The following is a 19,049-nucleotide window of genomic DNA, read 5'->3' as shown; positions in this document are numbered from 1 at the left end:
GTGTCTTATAATGGGGGATTTTAATTTCCCAGAGATTGACTGGACTGGAATTTGTGGGTTGATCACACACACACACACACACACACCAGCAAGGCTTTTTTGGATTTTTTGGATGATTGTTTTCTAAAGCAGTGTTCAGCAGGCAATTACAGGGAGTAATACTCTCTTGATCTGATTATCACTAGTGATCCTTCATGCATTATGAAACTGCAGATAAAGGAACCACTATGTGGCAGTGATCACAGTGTGCTGAAGTGGGATTTACTCAAAGAGGAAACTACCATCAGGGGTAAAGGGAAGGGCTATTGCTTTCATGAAGGTGACTACGGTGGTCTGAGACAGTATTTAAATTCTATACGGTGGGACCAACTGATGATGTTATCAACAGAAAATCAAAATGGGAAGCATTCAAAGAAATACTCTTGGAAGCTGAAAATACTTGAAAATACTGTTCAAGATTTAGGCCTAAATCGATGTCAGATGAACTAATTGGACACATGACAAAGAAGAAAAATGCATAATATACATATAAATTAACAAGTGACACAGAAGCCTATGATATATATAAGCTGGTCTGTAACCAAGTCACAAAGGAGGTTAGGCAGACAAAATTAGATTACGAGAAATCTTTGGCAAAGGATGCAAAGAAAAACAGCAAAGAGTTCTTTACTTATGTAAACTCTAGAAGGAAGGGGCTGAATCAGATTGGTCCACTTGATATCGTTAGTTCAACTGTTGATGATCGTGCTCAGGTAGCTAACAAACTAAATGAATATTTTGCATCTACATTCACACATGAGGAGATATTCAGGGAGGAGAATGCCAGAGGTGTATTAAACTCTGGCAGTAAGCTAGATAATCTGGTAATAACTGAGAGTAAAGTGGAGAAGAAATTGTTGAAGTTAAACATAAGGAAGGCACCTGGGGTGGACTGGATCTATCCAGTTACATTAAAAGACACAACAAAGGAAGTAAGCAAATCCTTAGTCATAATTATGAGAGCATCCTTGGACTCAGGGGAGGTCGTCATGGACTGGAGGTGTGCAAATGTATCCCCTTTCACAAAGGGGGTTCAAAAGGTAACACAAGTAAATACAGACCTTTTAGTTTAACTAGTGTTCAGGGAAAATAAGAAAATAATGGAATCACTGATTAAAGAAGCACTGCAGGATGATCTAGACAAGACTGCAGTAATAGTTAAGGCACAGCATGAATTTGTTAAAGGGAGATCTTGTCTGACCAGTTTGATTGGTTACTATGATGTGGTCACAAAGGAACTGAATGACAAAAATAATTTTGATATCGTACACTTGGATTTCAGGAAAGGTTTTGATACTGTTGCACATGGAAGACTGCTGTACAAATTGGATAGATATGTTATTAAGGGTAATTTTCTATAATGGATAAAGGGATGGTTGAGTGGGAGACGACAGAGAGTGGTAATTAATGGACACTGCTCTTCATGGACAAATGTTATTAGTGGAGTTCCCCAGGGTTCGGTGTTGGGCCCATTGTTGTTTTGTATATATATATTTTTGTTGATATATTTATCAATGACATTGATAATTATTTATCATTGATATATTTATCAATGTTACTGATGAAGGTATATCAGGTTTAATGTCCAAGTTTGCAGATGATACTAAGTTTGGTGGGGTTGTTAACGACAGTAAAAACAGTATGCTACTCCAACTGGATCTAGATAAGTTTGGAAAATTGGCTGAGAAGTGGCAACTGAAGTTTAATATTGAAAAATGCAAAGTACTGCATATGGGTACGGATAACCGAAGAGAAATTTACCAACTCTGTGGTACTACACTCAGGGAAGTGGAAAGTGAAAAAGACCTGGGGGTAATTGTACAGTCAAATATGTAGTTCGCTGAGCAGTGCAGACGGGCTGCCAGGGCAGGTCATGGAATCTTGTCAATGATATATAGGTATTTTCCTAGCAGGGACAGGGAGGTGATTATCCTATTATACAAGGCAATGGTCAGGCCCCACCTAGAGTACTGTGTACAGGTCTACAGGCCTCATTTTAGGTAGATGTAGAGTTGTTAGAACGAGTAGAAAGAAGGGTAACGAGATTGGTGAGGGAGAACAAAGGGGGGTGCTCTTACCAAGAGAGGCTTAAATTCTGATAATTGTTGTGCCTAGAGAGTAGGCACCTGCAAGGTGTTCTGATTGAGTTGTATAAGGCCTTGAATGGGTTGAGCAAGCTGAATGTTGATGGGATTCTTCCTCTTGCTCTGACTAACCTGAGGGGGCACAGTTTCAAATTGAGGAAAGATAGTTGTTGAATAGATGTGCAGAAATTTGCCTTTAGCCAGTGGGTAGTTGATTGGTGGAACAGGCTTCCATCTTTTGTTGTGGAAGCTAATAGCTTAAATAAATTTAAGGCTGAGCTGTACAGGCATTTGGAACGAATGGAGGAGTGAAATGGGAGGGTGTTTTTTTTTTTTTTTTTTTTTGGGCTGATGCTGCATAAGCTTGCTTTCTTGCATCATATGCCCTACTAATGCTAACTATACTGCGAGTTCAACAGACAACTAGAAAATGAGAACACCCAAACAGAAGGTGAACATCAAGAATTTCTGATGGAAGAACTGGAGCAAGTGATTAAGTTAATGAACAATAACAAAGCTACTGGCAATGATAACATCCCAGCTGAAATGCTCAAATACCTTGGAACAAGAGGAAAACAACAGCTCCTCAACCTTTTCAATAATATCCTCAATGGAGGGAAACTATACCTTGTCTTTCTGAGATCCATCTTTATTCCCATACCAGGAAAGGCAAGAGCAGAAAATGTGCAGACCACACAATAAGCCTCATAAGTCACTCCATGAAAGTCCTCTTGAAGATGATTCTATGATTCTACACAGAACTGAAGGCAAGATTCAAGAACAAATTAGAAAAGACCAGATGGGTTTTAAAAAGAGTGTTGGCACAAGGGAAGCAATATTTGCTCTGAATATAGTGGCCGAAAGAGCAATCGAACTCCAGCAGAACCTATTTGTCTGCTTCACTGATTTTAACAAAGCATTTGATTGTTTAAAACATGGTATCCTCTTCCAGCTTTTGACCAATCTAAACATCAATCCCAAGGAACAAAGAATACTACAGTTACTATACCTTGAAGAAGAAGTGGCAATCACTGCAGAGGGAGAAAACACAGACTGGGTAGAAATCCAGAAAGGATGAGGCTAGGGTGCATGCTATCTCCTACTATACAATCTCTATGCTAAAACCATTAAAAATGTAATACAAGATTCTCAAAAAAGGAATTACTGTTAATGGTTCAGCTATTAGTAACCTGCGATTTGCAGATGATACTGCCCTAATTGCAACATCAGAGGAAAGCTACAAACACTCCTCAACGAAGTGGTAACAGCCAGTAAGCAGATAGGTTTAATAATTAATGCCAAAACAACCAAAACTATGGTCATAATCAAAAACACCATGCCTGGAATCAAAATATGTGAGTAGCTTTAAATATCTAGGGTAGATCTTTAGAAATAATAATGACAAAGGCACAGAAATTAGAAGCAGAATTGGTATGGCTAAGGAGGTATTTAAGAATCTGTGACACAAAACTAGATTTCCAGAAAAGACATTGAATGGCCAAATGCTACACATGGAGCACTCTTCTATATGGATGTGAGACTTGGTTCATGCGGAAAGCAGAAATCAGGAAACTGGAAGTCTTCAAGATGTGGATCCTCAGAAAAATGCTCAAAATTCTGTGGACAGATTGGGTCACCTTAAACGGGTAAGGACCATGAGGACAATACTAATTAGAATTGCAAAGAGAAAGTAGGCCTCTTATAATATGCTCTACCTCAGGCATATTATAGGTGGCCCACAATATGACCTGCAGAGACTAATCCTGCAAGGGAAGATTAAAAACAAAAAAAAAAAACTTGCTCGATAATATCAAAGAATGAACAGGGGATTCTTACGACACAAGAACTATTTCACAAAGCAGGAGACAGAGTTGGCTGTAAAATGTTGGTCTCCAACATACAAATTGAACATGGAACCCGAAGACAAAGATACAAACCAAATCCAAATTATGTGTCATGCTTTGGTGCTAAGTCTTATAGATGTGTTGACTGGGTTATTGGTTGTTGTTTTTTTTTTTTTTTTTTTTTTTTTTTGCATTTGTGCCATCTGTATTCCACTAGCAGTTTCAGATTTAGTTGCTACATGGATTCAACACAGGGTAATGGTCATTATTGAAGAGGTCATCCAAAACCTGACCAATCAATACTACAAAATAATACTGCAGAACAGATAGAAATATTGATAGCAGAGTCTAATCCTGTGTAAAAGCAAACATATGTACAGGAATCATTGTTAAGCATAGTAGTAGTAGTAGTAGTAGTGGCATGTGATGCAAGAAAGCAAATGTATGAGCTTATGCAGCATCAGCCAAAAAAAAAAAAAAAAAATCACACCATTCCCTCCAAATGCCTGTCCAGTTCCTCCTTAAATTTATTCAACCTATCAACTTCCATAACGACAGATGGAAGTTTGTTCCAGCAATTAACCACCCGCTGGCTAAAGGAAAATTTCCGCACATCTATTCTACATCTGTCTTTTCTTAATTTGAATTTATGCCCCCTTAGATTCGTAATCTGAACAAGTGGAAGGATCCCATCACAATTCAGCGTGCTCAACCCATTCAAGGCCTTATATACCTCAATCAGATCACCGCACAGGTGCCTAGTCTCCAGCCACTGCAATTTGCAGAACTTAAGCCTCTCTTGGTAAGAGGATCCCTTCATTCCCCTCACCAATCTTGTTGCCCTTCTCTGTACATGCTCAAGTAAATCTACATCCTTCCTAAAATGAGGCCTCCAGACCTGTACGCAGTACTCAAGCCGTGGCCTGACCATTGCCTTATACAGAGGGATAATCACCTCCTTTTCCCTGCTAGCAAAATTCCTATATATCATTGACAAAACCCCATGACCTGCCCTGGCAGCCTGTCTGCATTGCTCAGAAAACTTCATATCTGCCTGCACAATTACTCCCAGGTCTTTTTCATTTTCTACCACCTTAAGTGTAGTACCACCAGTTGGTACATTTCTCTGGGGTTACTTATACCCATATGTAGTACTTTGCATTTGTCAAGGTTAAACTTCAGTTGCCACTTCTTAGCCCATCTGCCCAAATTATCTAGATCCTGTTGCAGTAGCACACTGCCATTACTGTCATTAACAACCCTGCCATCCTTTGTATCATCTGCAAACTTCGACATTAAGCCTGATATACCTTCATCAATATCATTGATAAATATACAAAACAACAGTGGACCTAACACCAAACTCTGTGGGACTCCACTAATAACATTAGTCCAAGAAGAGCAGCACCCATTGATTACCACCCTCTGTCTTCTAGCACTTAACCATCCTTTTATCCATTGTAGCAACTTACCCTTAATACCATTCTGCTCCAATTTGTACAATAGGCTTCCATGCGCAACAGTGTCAAAAGCTTTCCTGAAATCCAAATATATGATATCAAAATTATTTTTCGCATCCAGTTCCTTTGTAACCACATCATAATATCCTATCAAATTTGTCAGACAAGACTTTCCCTTAACAAACCCATGCTGTGTCTGAATTATTGCTGCAGTCTTGTCTAGATGATCCTGCAATGCATCTTTAACCAGTGACTCCATTATTTTACCCGGAACAAAAGTTAAACTAACTGGGCTGTAAAGAGGTGCTTGTGTTTTCCTTCAAGTAATCTTCCCCGCTTGCCTTTTAGAGGTGATCCCCAAAATAAATGTGTGGGTGTTGTCCATTAAAATCTCCTAGTAAACAGAATGGAGTTGATATATAGACAATAAGGTCACTTAATTCTGATTCTATAAATGCACTTACTTCCTCTAGTGAAGGAAATACATTTATATGGGTTTTTTTTTTTTTGAAAACTCCAAACACTAATGGTATTAGAACCTACAGTACTTAGTATCATGCATGGGTTGGAAGTTGAGAAGATGAAGGAAGGTACTTATTGACATTAATCTTAAATTTCTCTAGATTGTAATTTTCAGGAAATATATGTGAAGGAAGATTGTTCAAGAAACCAAAAATTGAATAAATAAATGAGGAAGAAGAAAGTTGGCTCTGTGAGTTTGAAGTTGGACAGCAAAAAGATGTTGACTGGTTCCAGCACGTTTTCGGACTGCTTTGGAAGAGAGAGAGCGGGAATTATAGAAGCCAATTCAGAAAAACAGTCCCCATGGAAGTATCTCTAGAAAAGACATGCAGCAGAAACAGAATGTCTATGAGACAGAGAGTGCAGGGACTTCATAAGAGATGATTCATTAACTGACCTAACTGCCCTCTTTTTGAATGGAGTAGAGCTTGAAGTCTGAGAGGAGTTATTGGGGGCACTGCCCGAGATGTGGGGGAATAATATTTCATGGTAGAACGGATTTAAGATTTCTACAAAGTGAATAGCTGTTTATAAGAAAAGTAATGCCAAGACCAAAAGTGAAATCCCAATTTTTCAGATTCAGAGTAAACAATATTTGTGATGTGCCAAGACAATCCCTAATAGAGAAATATGATCTTGTCTAGAAATCTGGTTGTTATTTGGAAGGAATCCTAATTTCAAAAAATGGAAAAATTTTCATAGGTCTTGTTTAATGAATCTCTTCCTTTTCTGTGATGGGTGTAATTGTTTACTGAAGAAGACACTTCCAGCAATTAAACTGATTTCTTTACACATCTGTCTATTGGCTCACAGTGGGTGACAATTTCATACAAATCATCAGTGTTGCTATGCAGTCTTCTATTGTCCACTGCACAATATGGTGCATTATTTATATGTAAAGTATTGGTTAGTTTATTTTAGTAGTTTGTTTGGGCCAATCACTTTTGAATTTCCTTTTTTGCGACCCACAAGTTATTCTGTATCCATATCATCATCAGCATATATCTCTATAGGTCATCGTAATTGGCAGTATTAAGGTGCATCTATGTTAGTCCTTGAGGTTGTCACAGGTACTTGAGGTTGTCACAGACATTCTCTCAGATTTGTCAGACAAGCTGTACTTGCTACCTGGGAGTCTAAAATGCTGACGGAACTGATATTCAGGTGACACTCAAGTCGGTGGACCCAATTTCGGCAAAGTCCGGACGGTCTGTGGCAGCCAAATCCTCGGCTTGCACCTTCATGATGGTGGGAATGTTAGTCATCCTGGGTATAACATCCATGCACAAGCACATGGTGGGTGACCAAACAGGTGTGAACCAACGTAAGCCGGGATCGAGGTGTGGCGCCCACACTACATGGAGGAATGTCGCCCTCTATGTGTTAACAGGCAGTACTAGATCGTAGATGACTCTCATCAACTGGTGAAATACCACCACTTTGCTTATTGGAGGCTTGAAGTGGCGGAACCCATGTTTAGTCTCCAGAGCTAAGTTCCGGTCAACCCTTCCCCATCTCTTCCGTCATGCACTATGATTGATGACTTTTGAGGTTATGACAAACATCGTGGCGAGATCCAATCTTCCTTACTTTTCGAGGGTACAGCTCTAAAACGGTGTTTGCAGGCCGGCCGCTGGTTAGTGCACCAGACCGAACCTATTGGTAACTCTCTAGGAGGCTTCTGGTTCAGCTAGTGTATAATCTTGCTACCTCTATTCTGCCAGATATTGTCTGGAGGGAGTCCGAGTAGTTTGTATGCAGGGAGGGGGGGGCATTGTCGACACCACGTTATGTCAAGGATCTGGGTATATTCTTACTATATGTACGCAATATCCAAAAATTTCATTACTTCATACAGCATGTCCCACCCACTTTTTCTTACCATTGAATACACCATGAATTGTCAAACTAATAGAGTAAACTTATCTATGAAAAGATCTAAACGTCCCAAACACTTCCTAATTCATTTCACAAATATACGTGGTCTGAATTCTAATCTCAATGATGTCCATTTCCACTTGCAGTCTGCCAAACCTAATGTACTTTTTCTGACAGAATCTCAGTTATCGGTTGATTCAACTACTGCTCATCTCAGTTGCCCAAATTATTCGCTGTATGATTCCTTTTGCCTCAAAGGTGGTACTTGTGCATATTTCCGATCCGATATTCCATGTCACAGACTTGGTAATTTGGAATCTCCTCTTTTCGATCTTCTTGTGCTTAAAATCTCTTTACCTCATTGTGTCAAATTCATCTGTTGTCTCTACTGTTCTTCCAACTCTGGTAATCACTTGGAGCTCTTTGACTTCCTCACTTTGCAACTTGACTTTCTCCAGTCCAACTTTCCTAACAGTGAGGTAATTTTCCTTGGTGATTTTTAATGTTCACAATTCCAGCTGGCTTCTGTTTTCTAGTCACACCGATCCAGGTGGTCGAGATGCTGAGGCTTTTGCAATTACTAATGACCTTGCACAGATTGTTCATTTACTTACAAGAATACCGAACAAGCCAAACCATACAGCCAACACGCTTGATTTTTTCTCACAATCAACCCTTCTAAGTACACGGTCGAAGTGAGAGGTCCTTTAGGCACCTCAGATCACAAGTTGGTGATTGTCTCTTCTCCAATGGAGCCTTTATCTCATGGCTATTCCCAACCTCATATTGTTTGGCATTACAAGAATGCAAAATGGGTTGACCTGCAAGATTTCTTTTCTTCTTTTCCTTTGTCAGATTACTGTTTCAAAACTTCTGATGTCAATGTTTGCTCAGATCGTGTCAGTGAAATTATTCTTGCAGGAATCGAATCCTTTATCCCGCACTCCACTTTAAAACCTCATCCTTTATCTAAACCTTGGTTTTCCAATAGATGTGCTAAGGCTGTTCAAGAGAAGATCGCTGCATACCATAATTGGCTTGTTTCTAATTCTTCAGTTTCATTTTCTGCCTAGACCAAAGCTCACAACACTTGTAAAACAGTTATTAATCAGTCCAAACTAGAGTTTGAACAGGCCAAGAGTAGAAAACTTGCTTCTTGCCCTAATGGTAGCCGAGCATGCTGGTCTCTTGCCAAAGCTATTGGCTGCAACTTTTGCCCATCTCTGCTCCCACCTGTGTCCAAACCAGATGGTTCTGTTGTCATTTAGGCCAAGGATAAAGCCGACCTTCTATCATCCCATTTTTCTTCCAACTCAATGTATTAATGATCTTGGTATTCCCAAGCATTCCCAAGGCGCTCCATTCAATGCCTCATGTGGTCTTCCATCTAAAGGATGTCAGAAGGAATCTGATGAATCTTGATGCTAATAAAGCTCCAGGTCCTGATAGTATTTCTCCAATTGTTCTCAAAACCTGTGCTCCTGAACTTACACCTGTTCTTTGCCGACTTTTTTCACTTTCTTATTCCAATGTGTTTTTCCTTCTGCTTGGAAATTTGCTCATATCCAGTCAGTTCCTAAAAAAAGGGTGACAAATCCGTCCCATCCAATTATCGTCCCATTTCAATTACTTCTACTCTTTCTAAAGTAATGGAGAAATCAGTTAACCACCAACTCTTAAACTACCTAGAAACCTTCCGTCTGATCAACAATCGCCAGTATGGATTCCATCAGTGTCAATCCACTGGTGATATTCTGGCTTATGTTACCCATTTATGGACAAATTCAATGGAAAAGTTCAGTGAAACACAAGTAGTTGCTCTTGACATCTCAAAGGCTTTCGATCGTGTTTGGCATAAAGGTCTTCTAAACAAGCTTCCATCTTATGGTTTTCCAACCGTTTTTTGTAACTGGTTATCCAGTTTTCTCTCCGATCGCTCACTGAGGGTGATGGTAGATGGCTCTCTGTTTTCTAATTTCTCCACTAATGCCGGTGTCCCCCAAGGTTCAGTTCTTTTCCCCACTCTTTTCCTCTTGTATATCAATGACCTTCTTCCATTGACTGGAAATCCTATCCATAGTTTTGCCGATGATAGCACATTGCATTCCACTTGCCATTTTAAGAAACCTTGTCCTGCTCAATCAGCTTCAACTTCTCGAAAATCTACCACCGATTCCTTAAATGCCGATCTCCAGGTAATTCGTCAGTGGGGCAAAGACAACTTAGTGGATTTCAACTCTTCTAAAAACTAGTCTTGTCTTATATCTCGCAAAAAGGATTTTTCTGCTCCTACGCTTATCTTTGGTGACACTCCAATTTCTAGGCAAAATGATATATCTCTTTTGGGGATTACCCTGACTTCTAATCTCTCTTGGCACAAGCACATTACAAATATTGCTTCCTCTGCATCTAAAAAACTTGGTTTTCTCTTTCGCTCTCTTCCAAAGAATTGCAAAATCGCAAATCCACCCTACGATGGAATATTTTTCCCACATCTGGGGTGGTGCCCACAAAACCTCTCTCAGGCTTCTGGATTCCATTCAGAAGAGGGCGGTCATATTAATTAATGACTCCTCTCTAACAGAGTCTTTCCACTCGCTGTCTCGCAGACTTACTGTTTCTGCTGCATGCCTTTTCTACAGATACTTCCATGGACACTGTTCTCCTGAATTGGGTTCTATAATTCCCGCTCTCTCTTTAAAAACAGTTTGAACACATGCCGCCACGAGCCAACATCCATTTGCTGTCCAACTTTTCATCTTACTCGTTTATTCATTCAACTGCCGTTTTCTGGAACAACCTTCCTTCATACATATTTCCTGAAAATTACAGTCTACAGAAGTTCAAGTCTAATGTCAACTAATATCGTCTTTTGTCTTCTCAACTTCCAACCCAAGCATGTTACTAAGTACTATAGGTTCCAATACCTCTCGTGTTTGAGATTTACATTAAAAAAAAAAAAAAATGTTGTAGGAGGTTTTTCAGTTTTCACAGACTTCCATGCCTTCTGTTCTTTTTGATATGCTGAATTAGAAGTAGATGAAATCAAGTTAAGAGTATTATTAACCCGATCTGACATTTTCTGTGCTGAATCTTAGCAAAGATTTTTCCCACACTGCAAGTGACATTTTTTCGGTAAAATGTTGTCTTGGTCTGTGTTATTACCATTTAGTGTTTCTAGGTAACAGACGCATGGCTACAATTTGGCATATTTAGAAGCAGCAGTTTTTCTTGCTTCACATGTCACTTTGAATTCAATTTTGTACTTTAAGACTTTCTTTCCTATTTCCATAAATGACAAGCTTTTTGATATGCTGGATGGGGTGCCTTAACAATTTTTGAGACAATGCAATCAAGCATCCCAGTTTTCTTGCACATGGCTCTTAGACCAGAAATTTGGATATACTGCTGTATATTCCATACATGTTACTCATGAGGCAAAGTTTGGGCCCTTATAATGTCTCATGGGGTTTGGTATGTATGCTCTAATATGGCACATGAGATAACCTGCTTTTACCACTGTTGGTAAATTTGGTGTACAGTATAATGCTTGAGGTGGGTACAAACTCACCATCTTTTTTGGTCAAAATTCTCTACATGTATGACTTTCTATTCTATTCTATTCTCTACATGTACGACTTTCTATTCTATTCTTTTCTCTACATGTATGACTTTCTATTCTATTCTATTCTCTACATGTATGACTTTCTATTCTATTCTCTATATGTATGACCTATGTATTCTTCCTCCAACACATTTAGTAAATCCCAGTTTTCTTTTTTCTCCCTATACAGATGTTTATCCGGCATTATGGGATGACTCTGATGATAATGCAGTAAAAATGGAGTCTCTCCGCTCTCTGTCTCATTGATGTTCTGTTTCTGCTGCATGCTTTTCTGCAGATACTTCCATGGGCACTGTTCTTCTGAATTGGCTTCTATAATTCCCGCACTCTCTCTTTCGAAACAGTCCGAACACGTTCCGCCACCATCCATTTACTGTCCAACTTCAAACTCACAGAATCAACTTTTCATCTTCCTCGTTTATTCATTCAACTGCTGTTTTCTGGAACAACCTTCTTTCGTGCGTATTTCCTGAAAATTACAGTCTACAGAAGTTCAAGTCTAATGTCAACAAATATCTTCTTTCATCTTCTCAACCTCCAACCCATGCACAGTACTACTAAGTACAATGGGTTTTAATACCTCTCTTGTTTGGGGTTTTCATTAAAAAAAAAAAAAAAAAAAAAAATGTTCATTTAAGCAGAGCACCTGTATGCATTTGTGTTGCTACTCTAAAAAGCAGTTTTGTGAACAAAGTTTCTTTGCACACTTAAGCATACAAGCCTAACTTTCTAGACGTTCCTGAATAATAAATGGAGAAAGCTTGGGGGGGGGGGGAATCCATTAACCAAAAACTCCTAAAATATCTAGAAACCTTCTATCTCATCAGTCAGTTTCTCTCTACTGATAATATACTGACATGTTACTCATATAGGGACAAATTCAATGGGAAGCTTGATGAAACTAAGACAGTTACTACTGATATTTCAAAGGCTTTGAATTTGAAAGTGTCTGCAATTCTGCCCAGACACGATAGGAGGGAGTATATGATGAGAGCCTTGTGGATCAATTCAGCCCTGGAAAGATTGTGCAAGGCTCAAGGGGTAGAATTTTTTTCAGCCTGGACTGTACTTGTTAACAGGAGAGATTGCTTCTACAGGGATGGGATACACTTAAATAGAAAGGGTGCAAGAATATTTGCTGATGCTATCGAGGCAGTGTTAGGTGGGTCGGAAAACTGCTAGCTTGGGGGGAGACAAAGACCAATAGATTGACAGTAGCCACTGGCAGAGGTGAAAGAGATTCTTGCACTGCTTCTATTAGAATGAGCGGAAGCCTGGAAAACAAGATGCATGGTATTTCAGAGACTGCTGGGAGCCATTGCGGTACAAGTAAACACATGGGTTGCTAAGAATAGAAACAGGTGCAGGTATACTTGTGTGTACACCAATGCTAGGAGTTTAGTAAATTATTGGAGATGAATTTGAAGAATTTGAAGTATTGCTCAAAACATCAAAGGCAGATATTGTTGGGATATCAGAGACGTGGTGTCACACAGATATAAGGGATGCAGAACTGCAATTTGGGGAGTACAACGTCTACAGAAAGGATAGACAGGATAGGAAGGGGGGAGGGGTTATGCTATTAGTTAAGAAACGCATAAAAACCAAGGAAGTGAAGCCAGTCGACATCGCCGGACAGTGCAGTGTTGAGTCAGTTTGGTGTGACATAAGCATTGGGAGATCAAAATTGGGAGTAGGAGTGTGCTATAGGCCTAATGACTCTGATGAGTATAATAAGGAACTGTACAGGGAAATAGAGTGGGCCAGTAAATCAGAGAGTCTTATAATGGGAGATTTTAATTTCCCAGATATTGACTGGAATTTGGGGGCTGGCTACTCACACACTAGCAGGGCTTTTGTGGATTTATTGGATGATTGTTTTCTACATCAGCATGTTCGGGAGGCAACTAGAGGGAGTAATACTCTTGATTTGATTATCAGCAGTGATTCTTCATGCATTAAGAATCTGCAGATAAATGAACCACTAGGTGGCAGTGATCGCAGTGTGCTGAAGTGGGATTTACTCAAAGAGGTAACTACCATTAGGGGTAAAGGGAAGGGTTATTGCTTCCGTAAAGGCGACTACGATGGACTGAGACAGTATTTAAATTCTATACAGTGGGACCAACTGATGATGTTACCAACAGCAAATTCAAAATGGGAAGCATTCAAAGAACTTATCTTGGAAGCTACTAGGCTTTACATACCAACTAAGAAATATTGTTCAAGGTTTAGGCCAAAATGGATGTCAGATGAACTAATGAGGCATATGGCAGAGAAGAAAAATGCATGGGATACTTACAAATTAACACATGACACAGAAGCCTATGATAGATACAAGTTGATATGCAACCAAGTTACAAAGGAGGTTAGGCAGGCAAAGGCAGATTACGAGAAATCCTTGGCAAGGGATGCAAAGAAAAACAGCAAAGAGTTCTTTACTTATGTTAACTCTAGAAGGAAGGGGATGAATCAGATTGGTCCACTTGATATTGATGGGTCAACTGTTGATGATCCTGCTCAGGTAGCTAACAAACTAAATGAATATTTTGCATCGACATTCACACATGAGGAGTTATTCAGCAAGGGGAATGCCAGAGGTGTATTCAACTCTAGCAGTAAGCTACAGAATCTGGAAATAACTGGGAGTAAAGTGGAGGAGAAACTGTTGAAGATAAACACAAGAAAGGCACCTGGGGTGGTTGGGATCTATCCGCTCATATTAAAGGAGGCAGCAAAGGAAGTAAGCAAACCCTTAGCCATAATTATGAGAGCTTCCTTGGACTCAGGGGAGGTACCCATAGACTGGAAATGTGCAAATGTTACCCCAATTCACAAAGGAGGATCAAAGGCTGACACAAGTAATTATAGACCTGTGAGCTTAACTTCTGTTCCAGGAAAATTAATGGAGGCACTGGTTAAAGAAGCACTGCAGGATCATTTAGACAAGACTTCAGTTATAGCTCAGACACAGCATGGTTTTGTTAAGGGGAAGTCTTGCCTGACCAACTTGATTGGATATTATGATGCAGTCACAAAAGAACTGGATGCAGGGAATAACTTTGATATTATATACTTGGATCTTAGAAAGGCTTTTGATACTGTTGCACATGGAAGACTGCTACACAAATTGGAGCAGTGTGACATTGGAGGCAAATTGCTGCTATGGATAAAGGGGTGGTTGAGGGGGAGAAGACAGAGAGTGGTAATCAATGGACACTGCTCATCGTGGACTAATGTTATTAGTGGAGTCCCTCAGGGCTCAGTGTTGGGTCCATTATTGTTTTCTGTATTTATAAATGATATTGATGATGGTATATCAAGCTTAATGTCCAAGTTTGCAGATGATACAAAGGTTGGCAGGGTTGTCAAGGACACTACTGACACTATGCTGCTGCAACAGGATCTGGAAAGGTTGAGCAGATGGGCTGAGAGGTGGCAAATTAAGTTTAACATTGACAAATGTAAAGTACTACACATGGGAAACAGCAACCCCAGAGCAACGTATCAACTCTGTGGTACTACACTGACAGTGGTAGAGAATGAAAGGGACTTGGGGGTGGTTGTGCAGGCAGATATGAAGTTCTCTGAGCAGTGCAGACGGGCTGCGAGAGTAGCTCATGGAGTATTGTCAATGATATACAGGAATTTTTCCAGCAGGGATAAGGAGGTGATTATTCCATTGTATAAGGCAATGGTCAGGCCACACCTAGAGTACTGTATACAGGTCTGGAGGCCTCATTTCAAGAAGGATGTAGAGCTGCTGGAACGAGTACAGAGAAGGGCAACAAGATTAGTGAATGGAACAAAGGGGTGCTCTTACGAAGAAAGGCTTAAGTTTTGCAAATTACAGTGTCTGGAGACTAGGCACCAGCGAGGTGATCTGATAGAGGTGTATAAAGCCTTGAATGGTTTAAGCATGCTCAATGCTGATGGGATTCTTCCTCTAGCTCAGAAAAATCACCTGAGAGGGCATAAATTCAAATTGAGGAAAGACAGATGTAGGATAGACCTGAGGAAATTTGCCTTTAGCCAGCGGGTGGTTGGTCGGTGGAACAGACTTCCATCCCTTGTGGTGGAGGTTGATAGCCTAAATAAGTTTAAGGCTCAGCTGGACAGGTATTTGGAACGAACAGAGGGGTGAAGTGGAAGTGGGTTTTTTTTTTTTTTTTTTTTTTGGCTGATGCTGCATAAGCTTGCTTTCTTGCATCAAATGCCTCTACTAATACTAATGCTAATGCTTTTGATCATGTCTGGTATAAAGATCTAAATAAGCTTCCATCTTATGGATTGTTTTTTTGTAATTGGGTATCCAGTTTTCTCTCTAACTACTCACTGTCAGTGATGGTGGATTGCTCTGCTTCTTCTAAGTTCTCCACTAATGCTTGTATTCCACCAGGTTCAATTCTTTCTTCTGCTCTATTCTTCTGGCCTTCTTCCATTGACTGGAAATCTCATCTATAGTTCTGCTGTTGATAACACACTTCATTCCACGTTCCAGTTTGAGAAACTTTCCCTGCACAAAAAGTTTCAACTTCTTCAATATCCACTACCAACTCCTTAAATGCTGATGTCCAGTTAATTCTCCAGTGGGGCAAATATAACTTAATTAATTTCAATCATTCTAAACTTCAGCTTTATCTTTCAAAAATGATTCGGCTAAGGTAGAGAAAGGCAACACGAGAACGATGAGAAACGGCAGATAACTTACACGAAAAATTAGTTTCCCGACACCAGACTCTAGCGCTGCTCGCTCGGTAAACAGACAGTAGGTGTTATCGGTCTGCAGCCAAAATTGAGAAAGATATATTAATTGACAGGTAAAAAAATCTCATCATTTGCCAGAGGTAGGTGTGGCAAATGATAAAATGATTGGTGGTGGGCACGACAGATGACAAGTTACTGTGTAGTTATTGGTTGGCATTATAATGTGTATTTATGAGTAAAGAACGGTGCATAATAGTTTTGTGATGAACAGTAAGCAGGTAATAGTAGCGATGAATCTTTTAAAGATGGAAGAAATTCGAAAGGAAAATAAAATGTTGGTTGATTTTTTGATGAAAACTAAATTAATAAAAGTTTCGTTCGTTCATATTTATGTTCTTCATTAAGTTTTTTTTTCTCATTATTAAAAGCAGATTTTTGGAGTTCATGAATGTTTTTGCTATATTGTTGATTTAGCTTTGGTTACGAAAAAAGGAAAAGGTTTCTTTATTTTTCGTTATATTTCATAACCTGACCTTAAATGGTAGGAGAGGAAATAATAGAAAAGGTTTCCTTATGTTTCGTGACCTAACCTTAACATTAGGTTAGGAAATAATAGGAAAAGAAAGAAAGATTCTTTATATATATAGTGAATAGCTATTGAGGTGTTGATTGACGTTATGATATGTGTGTATCCGCATGAGTGTCTTTAAAAATAAAAGTATAGTAATAAAAAATTAATATTTTGTTAATTTATACACTAGTCCACTCATGATTGTAAAGAAAAAAGGTTAGGTTACCCCCTCCACTTCGGGAGGGGTTCAAGCTCCCATGGGATTCAAGTGGAGGTAACCTGATCTTTTTTCACCATTATGGAAAGTGTTCATTAGGGCAAGTTACCATCGAGGAAAGTGACTATTAGTGCTTCTGAGTGATACTAATCTAATCCAATGTTATTGTGTGTTGTGTTCACGCACCAATCAGCCCATCGTTTGCCATGCCTACCTGTCAATCAATATATCGTTCTCGACTTCTGCTCCAGACCTATGACACCTACTGTTTGTTTACTGAGTGAGCAGCGCTAGAGTGCCATATTAGGAAACTAATTTTCCGCGTAAGTTATCTGACATTTCTCGTCGTTCTTGTGTTGGCTTTCTTTACCTTCGTCAAGGATTCTTCTTCACTTATGCTTATCTTCAATGACACTCAGATTTCTAGACAAGATAATATATTTCTATTAGGGATTACTCTGATTTCTAATCTCTCTCTCTCTCTCTCTCTCTCTCTCTCTCTCTCTCTCTCTCTCTCTCTTAGCATAAACACATCACAAATATTTCTTCCTCTGCATCTAAAAAACCAGGTTTTCTCTTTCACTATTGGCATTACTTTTCTTCTAAACAGCTACTCACTATAGAAATCTCAGCTCCGCCCTAATGTGAAACATTTTTCAACACATCTGGCAAGATTACCCCATTACCTCTCTCTCATGCTTATAGACTCCATTTCAAAGAAGTCAGTTATGTTAATTAATGACCTGTCTCATAGAATACCTCTGCAGTCACATAGAAAGTCTCTCCACACTTCTGCATATCTTTTCTATACATACTTCAATGGGGATCGTTCTTCTGAATTGGCTTGATAATTCCCAGTCTCTCTTCAAAACCAACCCAAACACGAGATGCAACCAGTCACCATCTATTTTCAGTCCCAGTTGAAACTCACAGAACCAAATTTTATTCTTCATTTATTTCTTCAACTTACATTTTCTGGAAGTTGTTTATTTAAAATATAAAATTAAAAGTTAAAATATAAAATTAAAATATATAAAGTTAAATTATTTAAACTTATGTGTTCATATAAGTTTAAATATTTCCTGAAAACTACAATCTACAAACTGCAGTCTACAGAAATTCAAGTCTAGTGTCATAAGTATCGTCTATCATCTTTTTATACTCTACTAAGATGATATAAGTATCTTCTATCGGCACCTCCGTAGCCAGGTGGGAAGGAGCAGCAGTGCATAGCACACGCTTCTTGATTAGACCGGGGTTCAAGCCTGTCACCACCAAATACAGAGGATGCAGAAAGGTCAGGGAATGACCACCGCATATCCCGGAGCAACATGGCTTTAGTTGCTAATGCTCCTAAAAACCAAATAACAAACAAGTATCTTCTATCATCTTAGTAGAGTATAGGTTCTAACTCCTTTAGTGAGTAGGTTAATTGTTAAAAAAAAAAAAAAAAAAAAAAAAAAACTCTTAATAATATAAAATTTAAAAGAATTATATCTGATATTTGAAATAAAAACAAAAATACAGATTGGAGAAAATGAAGTAAAAAAATAAAATAAAAAAATAAAAAAAAAGAAAAGTTAAACAATAATATAAAAACTAAAACACTGAATACACAAAATGAAACAAAACTAAAATACAAAACAAAATCAATAAATAAATGTAAGCTACAAAAATTGCTTACATAAGTGGTAGGATAAGTGAAAGCCTCTTCCATTCTGAGAAAAATCAGTGCGGAATTTTATGAATACTTTATTTGATGAAGAAGTTATAGGTCCAGGGTTCTGCTGATTGTTACAGATTCTCATTATTAAAGGAAATGTATCCGAATCACCATCATAAATCTACCAAAACAAAAACATTATTAAGATATACACAAAATTATACACATTAAGAATGAAAATAAGAAATTTGAGGTATTTAAAATATAATACGGTAAATTCTAAATACCGTTTTAATGAAATTTTTGTCATGAAAAAATATTTCTTGGTCCCAGAAAAGTTTTCATATAATCAGTGCTTTTTCAATTAAAGGCTCATTCAAAACAATAAAATGTTTTCATAGTGCCCCCAGGACTAAACTTAGTGTATCATTTAACAAAA

At 38.7% G+C, this 19,049-nt stretch overlaps 1 protein-coding gene across 1 annotated transcript in view; it reads right to left on the bottom strand.

The window, feature by feature from the left end:
- The window catches only part of LOC150088287 (cubilin-like), a 1,623,406-nt gene that overhangs the window by 1,398,651 nt on the left and 205,706 nt on the right, over positions 1 to 19,049 (bottom strand). The window contains exon 7 of the mRNA XM_090370104.1: positions 18,632 to 18,791. Coding sequence (XP_090226230.1) covers positions 18,632 to 18,791 — 160 coding nt within the window. The remainder of the gene's footprint in view (positions 1 to 18,631; positions 18,792 to 19,049) is intronic.

The sequence above is a fragment of the Mastigoproctus giganteus genome, chromosome 3 (genome assembly GCF_048544385.1).
Source record: "Mastigoproctus giganteus isolate SK-2022 chromosome 3, ASM4854438v1, whole genome shotgun sequence".
Classification (NCBI taxonomy): domain Eukaryota; kingdom Metazoa; phylum Arthropoda; class Arachnida; order Uropygi; family Thelyphonidae; genus Mastigoproctus; species Mastigoproctus giganteus.
This window is presented reverse-complemented; position numbering and strand designations above follow the sequence as displayed.